The 11603-nt window shown below is 42.3% G+C and overlaps 1 protein-coding gene across 1 annotated transcript; it reads right to left on the bottom strand.

Moving 5' to 3' along the window:
• Window positions 1-7025: 7025 nt before the first annotated feature.
• On the bottom strand, window positions 7026-11485 carry LOC118477129 (protein dispatched homolog 1-like). The gene has a single exon (XM_005096973.2). It carries the CDS (start codon window positions 10882-10884, stop codon window positions 7639-7641), a length of 3246 nt encoding a protein of 1081 aa, XP_005097030.2. The 5' UTR covers window positions 10885-11485; the 3' UTR covers window positions 7026-7638.
• Between the last annotated feature and the right edge of the window lie 118 nt (window positions 11486-11603).

The raw sequence follows: 11603 nt of genomic DNA, 5'->3' as shown, positions 1-11603 counted from the left end.
AAAGACGACCTGTAGCAGCATTTCTTTTTATCACGTGTCCGGTAGTGAGAAAGCATGACGCTTATTGCTTTCAAATAATCTATTCTGTACCGTATTAAGAAAGGCCTTGAAGCTAAATGAGACAAAAGTATATACGTACATATTATAGTCTAATGATGCATGCAGCGCATTAAAGGTTTCCCCTACGTTAGAATTCAACTTGTAGTTAAAATAATACTCCTGCGCGTACTAATAGCAGGATAAACACACCCTGGTAACAGAGTCAGAACGGAAGATCAGTGGCCAACTTTTAACATGGACTAAGCCAAAAATTTCATATATTTTTAAATTGCAGTTTTTTTACCCCGAGGTATCGATTGCATGTGCTCAAGAATTATTTTGTTGAAATTCAAATTCTAAATGTTGAAAAAAGAAACAAGAAACAACACCAAAAAACCTACACAAAACCACAGAATGTAGGAACAATTGTTATAAGAATGAAGCAGTTCTTTTCTTTCTCCTGTAAGTTTTGCTTTCTAAGTCTAACACATTTTAGCAACTTGCTGACGACATTTAATTTTTGTCTAAACTTTCGTTTTTGTAAGAATTGAAAGCTATGCTGAGCATTAATTGGTCATTTCAAGGATAGCCACTTGGCTCAGGGGTAAGACTAACGAGAGGTTGTTGTGGAGAGTGCCTTAACATTATTCCCCCTTATGAAGACATTTTAAACAAGCTGAAATACTTGAACTGATGAAGAATGCCTATAATAACAACAATAATAAATGTATCACAATAATGGCAATAAAACAGTAATAACGATATTGTAATAATTTGATAGATAATAATCAAAATAATAGCAATGACAATGATAACAATACTGCCATCATTTAAAAAAATACAATATATTTATGCAGTTTCGATAATTTTACTGGAGAGCCAACAAGTTAAATGTAGTTACAAGGGAAAAACCCGTTATTATTAAAAATGTATTCGTAAAAATATGGACTTGGAGTGCATGTAAACTTCAAAGTTTCTTTTCTTGATAACAATATTCCGATTTTTGGCTCTCCTGTAAAATTGTAAAAATGACATAATATTCTGAATGGTTGAAAATGACGGCAGAACAATAACAATGATAACATTATACTACAATAATACTGACATGATATTAACTATCACTTAATAGAAAAGGTAACAATTATAAGAACGATGTGAATAATAATAATAATGAAAATAATAGTAATAATAATAATAATTTTTTTTAAAAAGGATAACACTGCATTTAGACCCGAGTTTCTGTGACCACTCACCTACAGCTCGCCATCTGTCCCTGTATAAAGTCAGCGTGATAGTTCGACCTATTTATACGGCAGTAGCCTGTTCACCATAATCCTTTTTACTTTACGTCTCAGTTAACATTTTACGGCACTTGCAACACAATTAGGTAGTAAAAGTGACCAAGACTAGAGGTGTTACAAAACAGTAACAAGCGCAAAAAGGGAGGAGAGAAAACGACGATAAACATTTGATAGGAAAGAATGAGCAAACCACATCAGAGAACCATCCAGCCGTCCACTCTGTCTACTTTGGGGGCTGTTTTAAAGAGCTCTCTAAACCTTGTCTATGTTTTGCAAACATACAACGAAGTTTTAACAGGTTCTGTCAAAACAACGTGTTGTATCGACTGATAGACCTCTTTTTTGTGGGTTCTTTTCTTCTTTAAACCGTTTTCTGGAACAGCCACATATCACGAAAAGCAAAAACGCCACTACTAGATACACTTTCAATCGTTAGTCCCATTTGTTACAATGTAGTTTTCCCCTGACTTGGGCCTAGGGAATAGAGAGGGAGGGAGGGAAAGAGAGATATACAGGTAGATAATAATATTATATAGCATTTGTATAGCGCAAATCCCCGCTCAACAGCAAGCTCTATGTGCTTCACAATCTGTACTCCAGCAGACCTGAGAACATTCTGAAACAACCTCAACTTCCTGGGAAGCATACAGTGCAAGCAGCCATTTATAGGCGCTAAAAATACTAATATACTGACAAGATCTTTCGCTATGGCCGGGTTCCCATTCCCACTTGGGAGAAGTGAGGAAAATTCGTGTAAAGTGCCTTTCCCAAGGACACACCGTTGGGCCCGTGGCTCGAACCCCCGAACCCGCAGCTTCACGATTACGAGTCCGGTAGCCTAACCACAAGGCCACCGACGCCACATGATAGGTAGATAGATAGATAGATCGATAGATAGATAGATAGATAGATAGATCCCCATATAAAGAGAGAGAGAGAGAGAGAGAGAGAGAGAGAGAGAGAGAGAGAGAGAGAGAGAGAGAGAGAGAGAGAGGGGGGGGGGGCAGATAAATCCACTGTGCCCCTAGAGAGAGGTGCTATCCTTCTAAAAGTGGACTAACGCTCACTTTAAATGTCTCAACTCAGTGACTATGTCTCTGGTGTATCTTATCTTTCCTGCCCACTCCCCTAGCTTTTTTTCCTTCTACCTTTTTAAATGTTGTACCCCCAACTTGAGAAAAAGAAATTTGCGTCTGGAATACAAATATCAAACAAAGCAAAGGCACTGTGTCAGATCAGATACACGGGACCTTGCACCTCGTTCAACAAAGAGTATTGTGCATCTATCGTCATTATCCTTCCCCCTCATTTTTTGTGTATGTTACTTTCTCGTAACACCTCTAATCTTCAGCATATGACCTAACTACGCTGCAAGTGCCGTAAAATTTATACTAGAATAAATGCAAATTATGTATTTCAGTTTTAGAGAGATCACAGAGTGCCTAATGATTGTCACAATGTTTTCCGCCCCAATTGTCATAGAACTTTGGAGCATAAATAAAAACTATAAATGCTTTATAACGTGTCTTCAAAAAATAAATAAAAGCTATACAAGCTTTATAACATGTCTTTCAAAACATAAATAATAACTATAAATTATGCTTTATAGCATATCGGTCACTACAACTCGCCAACTATCAAGATCAAGTCACCTGATTTAAGGCTTTCACTACTCATTTTTCCACTGAAAAATGTTTTCTTTTAATGCTTTTTCTTAGTTCAGGAAACAATGACCGCACATCCGGGTCGATATGCCGGACGATGCAGCCACATGCACCGCAGGTCTCACTGAAAAGATTAAGACTGTGTTGTGACAGAAAAAAACTGAACCTAAAGCTACATACATAAGGCTTGATAGGCCAATTCCGAAACGATAAGAAAGAAATACTTAGGTTTCATCTCCTTACGGTTGATCGTAGATTATTGAAAAATGTTTTACGCCCCCATTGACATAATATAAGATCATTTTGATGGTGGGAATCGAACTCACATCTTTTACGTGTCAAAGAAACCATTACACCGCAGACGTCAGTTCTCTTTCCTCGAAAAAGTGAGACAAATATACATATCCAGAAGAAAAGAAGAAAGTAGACATAAAAAAAGAAAGAAAGAAAGAACAGCCAAAAAAACAACATATACCAAGTCTTGGAATGTATAACGTTGGTAAAAAAAAAATCATGGAAGTGACGCAGTGACATTCAGGAAAAAATGTAGTGATCGTAAAAATATGTATATACCGTAGTCATGCAAATACAAAGTTAAAAAAGAAAACATTCTGAAAAGACTCGCCACAACCACACAAACACGTTTGAAAAACGAGGAAATAACGCCCTACAATAGATGGGTCAGATCCATGCTTTTTCCGTCGGGCAGCAACCCCCCCCCCCCACCTTTTGCTTCCTTTTCTTAAGAATAGTAACAGTTGCAGCCTTAGGTATGTACTATGTCAATTTTGTACTGATACATTATTTTGATGAGACGTGCATCATCTGAGGCTGCTGTTAAAAAAGTGTCATTCCATGTAAAAAATAAACGGACAATTGGCATGTGTGCACTGGGCCATATGTGTGCACTGGGCCATATATAACCAAGATAGAACAAAAAATGTATATTAATGAAAACTAAAAAGACAAGCCTCTCTAGAGTTATAAAACAAACAGTGGAAAGTTGAAGGTTTACAGTAAACACTCAACATTTTTAACATGATATTGATAGTATAGACTGATGCTTCTTCAACCCACACTGCCAGATCAACAAGGTCGGTATAGGCCTACACTATCCCAGCACATTGACAGTGATGTTCAGTGACGATACAAACTTCCCACACGCGAATCGGACTCGTGTCTTTTCCTTGTAACAGCAAAGAGCCTGGTCCTTATGTTTGTTTGTTTGAGTAAAGAGAAGCACATCGACACAATAGTGGCTATTTAATTCTGGAAAAAAGTAAGACAGACTGACGGAAACAACAGATGGAGGTAGGCAACGACCAAAACTTCGAGCCCAAAGTCGGCTTTTTGAGACTGTCCAGACACACTTAACACCTAAGTATCTTCTCTGTTTTTACCTTCTTTCTTTTCAACTGTTTGATATCAACGAAAGTATAAACGTTTTTTGGTGTATTCTGCAAACTGTTCTTCAAACATCTTTACGCTGAAACAAGGCAACCGGAATGCTTAGCAATGTTCACCAGCTCGACTTCAACAGACACCCCAATAATCTCATTTCCCCCAACAACTAGTTCAGAAAGTAAGGTAGAACTCAAACACGAACACAAAAGTATGGCACTGATTTTTTAAAATGCAATCTCAGTTTTACATGAGTTATCTTGAATGAGATTCTTAGATCGATGATCATGTCATATTATTTGTTTATTTTCCCGTTACTCTGCAATTAGTCACGTTGTTGTTGTTTTTTCAGAGAGAATAGCAAACCGCTCGATTGTAAGTAGTATAACAACACAGTCTAAAAGCTATGTGATACTTTTAATTCTTAAAAGTGATTTTCCAGAAGTTTAAAAGCAAACTGCGGCAAGCAAGATGTCACCCAAACCATTACATTCAACTTAAAAAAAAAGAAAAATGGATCTAGATCTAGCCAAAAAACAATATTAACGAAGAGCATGTATAATCTTATAAACTACATGTCTTTGTGCAAACCATATTATAACTGATTGCAATATATAATATTTTGATTACTAGATTAACTTGTATTATTGAACTCTACTACAAAAGTAAAGACACTTACTTCGAGTTTAAGTTGTATATGAAGGCCTCTCTAGTCTGTTTTAAGACAGAACGCTTCACCAGCTGCGTCACAAGTCATACTTTCTCCAACCCCCACATACGATTCACATTTATGGCTTGTTAAAATTACAATACTAAGACTTATCCAAATCCTTAATAAAAACCAATTTGTTTGTTATCATTAGATAGAGAATAGCCTCAGCAATAAATGAGGATAGCCCAATTTCTTAACACAAGGGGCCAAATATTATGCACGAGGGCAAGGAAGGTGATGATATTAAAACTATTATGTACATGTACTTGTATTTATAAGTAACTTATAGGTTCAGATCATGTCAAAATAAAGTATACAGATTACAGGGACAGTTTTGCTTCAAGAAAAACGTATCCATGTGATATTAGATTTAGTAATTTAATTTTGGGAAAAGAAAGCCTGACAGGAAGACATACGATGCACCCACAACAAAAAGTGGCGGACCTGCCGGTGGTGGTCTCCAGCTGCCTGCCGGACCGAGACAAACAAATCCCGACAAACTTCGCGTAGGTTTGCACAGATGGATCTACGTTTCAAATACCGGTTTCTTAATTGTTTCAGACAGGCTACGGGTACATTATTTATCCTACTAAAGATCGAACCTTTTGAAAAAAGAACATACACAAGAATTTAGAGTAAACCTGGGGAATATTACATTAAAATATTCCACTCCTTTGTAAATCCGGATGGGAAAGAATCTAACATTTAAGAAAATAGAACACGTTATAATTATAAACCTCGCTTTTATATTCGATGGCATGGAATCTTTGTTTTTAGTTAATCTTATCTTTGTTAAAGGCCTACATCCCCCTAAAAAAACACCCAACAACAACAACAACAAAAAACAAAGGCAAAACACCCTTCACATTCCATCTTTCAGCCCTGATACGAAGTAAAATTTCTGTTACTTGAGAAAATATCAAATTATCAAATTGAAAACAACACAAAACTAGAAAAGAGGACAAATCAGTGTGGAAAAGTCAAGATACATTGCAACACATAGATGAGTAAAAAACATTGTGCAACACAAATAATATTTGTATTAATTAATTGAAAACGACAGTGAAACTTATCAGTAATTAATAGCAACGTTTATAAACGGATAAACTTTGAGAGTAAGATATGGTTACAGGAGTTTGCCCTGACCTGCAAAGGATAACTGGGATGTGCTCTCCCATTTTGCTTAATGTATGTAAAGACGATGGATCTTCGTCAAGGATAGTTCCACTGTACTCAGTTTTAATTTAACAAGAACAAAAGTACTTAGCTCCTTTTGAGTCAAGACATTCAAATTTCGTCATATATGTGTGGCAGCGTGGTGAAATCAGGCGCTCGTCAAAATATGAAATCGAAGACACAAGCACTTTTCTGCCAGATTGGAACTTTTGTCAAATTTTTGATTTTTTAGCTCAACACCTTTTATACTTTACTTTTACTTTTCCCTTCCTCTAGTATTCTTAGGATGTCGAGGGGAGGAGCAAGTTTCGGTCCTGTGCTAGGTGTGTAGCGTCCTTGATAGATATGGCATGTTGTTCCAGAACCTTTTTACCCCATTCAGCCAGGTCTTTCTTGGTCTTCATCTTTATCTGAAGCCGAATTCTCCGGTGTTGTAAGCTTTAGCCGCTAGTTGTTTCTGGGTTTCAGGGGCATTCTGGTTAGATGTCCCAACCATTTGACTCTTTGACGCTGTATGAATTTTATTACTGGTGGTATTCCAGTTTGTAAACGTACGGTTTCGTTTCTTATGCGGTCTCTTCTGGTGACGTTGATAGGTTTTGCGGAGACACCTCATTTCGCATGCATTGATTTTTCTTTCTTGTGCCTTGTTAAGACCATGTTTGGCACTGGTATGTTAATGTTGGTGAGAAGATGCATTGATGAGCTGGGATTTCACTTCGGTTGGGATGTTCTTGTGACTGAGTAGGGGTGCTAGCAGGTAGGTCACTGCATTTGCCTTTTTATGTCCGCTTAAAAACACATTTCTGTGTGGATTTTTACTGAAAAACGCAAATGGTAAAGGTTAAAAAATTGCAGATTTTCAGTTTCCATGGACTCTCAAGCTATTGAAGTTTACAAACTTTGGCGGCCATTTTCTCGCTTATTTTACTTCTGAAACTAGGTAACCCCCATTTTGTTTTCAATAGCAAATATCACTTCTATTCAAGATAGAATGGTATTTTTTTTTCACCCAAAACAAGACAAAGTAACAAACTTGTAAGTTGATACAAATAATTCCACATTTCCAAAAATTGACAAGAGCTTGATTTCATCGTGCTGCCTCACATAAATATACAAACACCTACGTCCAGAAGTAATTACATGCATGTGTGTTGATGAAATTTACTTTCGTGCATGACTTCTGTTGATTTTCTGTCCTTCCAGACTCTTAGCTCTAACAACTAGACAGACAGCTCAAAGTTTGGAACAATTTAGTTAAGTGTAGAATCGTGTTGTCCATGAAAAGAAACAATAAACATGAGCATCCAGACCCGACTGATCAGACAAAAGTATCTGCCTGACATTAGGCGACCTGCAGCGGGAGAGTGTGTGGGAAGATCTCCACCTGAGCCTGTGTCGTGCCGCGCTGTACAGAGGACGTGACGCTGTCCGTGTCACTGAGCGCCCCGTGGTCTGCCCGGCCGGTACACTGGTCCCCGGGGTCAGAAAACTCCGAGGACAACTCGCGGGATCGCGGCGAGGGTGTGGAGTTGAGCGAGTCGGCCGCCACGGTCAACGTGCTCGTGTCGTTGCATGAAGAGTTGGCGCTCAAACCCCCCGTCTTGATGGCAGCGGGCGAATCTCTGGTTCGACTGGTGCTGCTTGGGCTGTCCTCTGGGGCGAATATATCCGTGCGCACGGAGGTGTACTCGCCTTTCCTGCGCGCCCGGTGGTGCTGATGGTGTGGGTGAGCGTGATGGGACTGCTGGGTGTGGTGGTGGTGGTGGTAGTGTGCGTGCAGTCGTTGGTGGCGGCGGGGGTCTGTGTCCCTATGGTAGTGGGGTTTGCTGTCCGGGTCCGTGAGGGGTTCGAGCTCCCGGCTATGCCTGTGGTGGCCGTGGTGGTGGCCGTGGTGCGAGTGCTCGCGCGTGCTGGTGCTGGAGGAGCTCAGCGTGGACTCGGACAACGCGTAGATCGTCTTGTCCACGTGCTCGCGCGAGGCGGGGGCGCAACAGTCGGACGCCGGCCAGTGGAACTGTCCAAAGCCACCGTGGGGGCCGATGATGCGCAAGAGGGACTGGAAAAAGAAGGTGGCGTACAGCCAGGCCAGTCCGACGAGCAGCAACAGGAAGACACCAAACTTGCGGTAGGCCAAGATGGTGGAGGGCATCATGAAGGCGCCGGCGAGCATTGTGGTCAGCGCTGCCATGGACACCGGACTGCCCATACGGCCGATGGAGTTGATCACGCGCATCTCTCGGCCCACGTCCGGGGCCAGGCGGAAGGCCACGCCGTAGTGCAAGGTCAAATCGATGGCCAGACCCACGGCTACAGTGATGACCACCGACTCCAGCACGTCCAGCTCCCACTCCATCAGAACCAGACAGGCAAGCGTGACCGATATGGTGGCCGCTACAGCCAGCAGGGCGTACATGCTGATGAGAACATTCAGAGTGGTGAAGAAAGAGACTATCGCCACCACAGCTAGGGACACTCCCAGCGCTAGCGGGGTGCCCACGGCAAGAGATGATTGCAGGTCAAAGAAGTGCAAATGACTGATGAACCAACCGCGGCGCATCTCCATGGGGGCGTGCAGCAGCTCCTCGTTCACCCATTGGTTCACCTGACGGTAAAACGTCTGAACAGCCTCGTACGAGTGACTGAACGTATGGTTGCTCAGGAACTGAACGAAAAAGGCGCTAATTCTACCATTGTCAAACCTAGGACCAGGTGAGTGACTGTTGTAATGGACATACGGGGTTGCACGGACGAGTGGGATGTAGTTAGACAAACACGACACCATTTTGGACTCTGAAAATGGGTAATTTGTGTGGTTACAGCATTCTGTATCCCTAGTAATACAAGGCTGCCTCATATAATCATGAGTAAACTTCTCTAAGAAGCAATCCGTAAGCTGCAGGCCTGGGGTCTGCAAGTAGAAATCTGTCCGCCGCAATTTGGCGCAAAAGTCTAAAAGCCACCTCTGAGCGTTAGGCGTGGTGAGGTCAAAGTGCGGGTCAAAGGTTAACGAGCCTCTGTTGTAAGGATCCAAAGGGTCTCCGTTGTCGGAGGCGAGAATCCCCCACACGATCGTGATGGGAAACATAGGCACGTCATCACCATCTTTCACACGCTCAAAATCAAACATATCACTGAGCTCGAAATCATAGCGCTCTAGCAAATGATCAGATGCGAACACCTGAAACTTGTGCGTGTTTGGCAGCTTCAGGCGAGGGTAATAAAATATGACTAGGATACTAGCGAGCCACAACCCTCCGAACAGAAGTATCCACAGGTAACGGAATTTGATAACAAGGCACGGCAGAAGCTTTTCAAAAAATATCCTTGACCAGTCGGTGATGAGGTAGTAGATCTTGTAGGGGAACTTACACACGCAGAAACACAGGCGGTAGTCCCCGTTACTGAGTCCGACACAGCACCGGCACCACTTCTCGTAGAGCATGACGGAGGCCGGGAGCCAGGTGATTGTGAGCACGAAGTTGATGAGCATGCAGGTGCCGGCGAAGATGCTGAAGCAGCGGATGGCGCTGATGTCACTGATGTAGTTGGCGTAGAAGGAAGTGGCCGTGGTCAGGCTGGTCACGAGCATGGACAACGCTGTGTGGCGGAGCGTGTCGCTCACGATCTTCTCCAGTACGCCGTTGTTCTTCTCCGCCTTGGCCAGATGCCACACTTTACAGTAGATGTAAAGGTCGTCAGCGCCCACGCCGATGATAACGATGAGCGTCACCATGTTCATGTAAGGGAAGAATTTGATTTTGAACACAAACGTGTATAGGAAGTAGGCGACTTCTACTGCCCAAAACATGGATAAAAACGTCATGAAAGTCACAAAAATCGATGTTGTGTATAGCCACATAGCAACAAAGATAACCCCACATGCGACCCCTAACCATACGGAATCCAGTATCAAATACCTCTCAAATAGAGTATATTTCACACCGAAATACGCTCCGACAACACGGAGACCTTTGAAGTCCCTGGGCATGCTCTCTAAATGCTGAAAAATTTTCACAGAAGCAGAGCCCGCTACAACTGGCAAGAACATGGAGGAGAATTTTAAATAAGACTCGGACCTCCCTAAAGGCAAGGAGTGGGCGGAGGAGGGCATGTAGGACGGCGTCCCGGGAAACAAAAAGGTGGAGTCGGCGAGGAAATGCAGGATGTGATACACAGCGTTGTACTTCTTGCACCTCTGTGGCACGCCAGGGCAGGGCCGAGGCGGATGCTGGGGGCTGTAAAACCAGGCGTCCACGTCACCCGCGCAGTTCGGGCCCAGCGAGAAGTTGTGGAAGAACGGGGCGCATCGGGTCAGGAGCCGGCGGACCACGGTGACGTCACGGGCTGTGATGGCCTTGCAGGAGGACCGGCCCCGGAGCAAAGCAACGTAATTGGCCAGAGACCAGGCCGGACAACAGGAGCCATCTGCCTCGCGACGTATACAGATGTCCTGGTACGACTCTGTCTCTTGGAAATAGGTGGTCTCCATGCTGCACATCGAGCGTAGGTCTTCATAGTTGAACAAACTGCGACTCCGAGACGAGGTCACGACAACTCGGGAGTAGCCTTTGTCTGAGGATACAAACATACAAAACACAAGTGTTCTTTCCAAGAGGCCGAGATGACAGGGGAAAACTTTATGGATCTCTTTTCAGGGAGTTTTGGTTCTATCCCGACTACCGTAACAATCAATAGAAGTAGTAACAACCTATGCATATATACATTTTTACAATTCTAAACTCATTTATTGAAAAATAACGGACTGATGAGTTCAATAAATAGGAAGCACTTTAATGACAATGTTTACGGCCCCATAAGCATAATTTAGATTTGTTAGAAGACGGCGTGCTTCGACCCTGCCAGCCAAAGTCAACCAGGGGTAAGTGGGAGACGGGATACAAAGAGAAAAAACGGAGATATTCGATAAAGTAAAGTTCGAACTTGCATCTTTCGTGTGCGAGACAGACAGGCATAAAAAGAATTCTATCTTTATTGTACAATCTTATATAATCAGAGACAAAAATTCTTGTTTGCACTACATCACAATTAGTAAAGAGGTTACACCTCCTGCTGTCTGTTGGGTAGTTGCTCTTCTTAAGACCGCCTAGTCCGTGTAAGGGGAGAGAGGGAAAGAAGGGGAAAAAAGAAGAAAATGATGGGGAGGGGGAGATAGGGACGGAAAATACTGTGGTGGTTCTTCCTAAGACCGTCCCAGCCCAGAGAGAGAGAGAGAGAGAGAGAGAGATAGGTAGATAGATAGATAGATAGATAGATAGATAGATAGATAGAGATAGAGAGAGAGAGAGA

Source organism: Aplysia californica, unplaced genomic scaffold, assembly GCF_000002075.1.
Source record: "Aplysia californica isolate F4 #8 unplaced genomic scaffold, AplCal3.0 scaffold00143, whole genome shotgun sequence".
Classification (NCBI taxonomy): domain Eukaryota; kingdom Metazoa; phylum Mollusca; class Gastropoda; order Aplysiida; family Aplysiidae; genus Aplysia; species Aplysia californica.
This window is presented reverse-complemented; position numbering and strand designations above follow the sequence as displayed.

Coding starts and splice junctions, on each gene's coding strand:
- LOC118477129 (XM_005096973.2), bottom strand. CDS start 10,884: ATGTTTGTATCCTCAGACAAAGGCTACTCCCGAGTTGTCGTGACCTCG.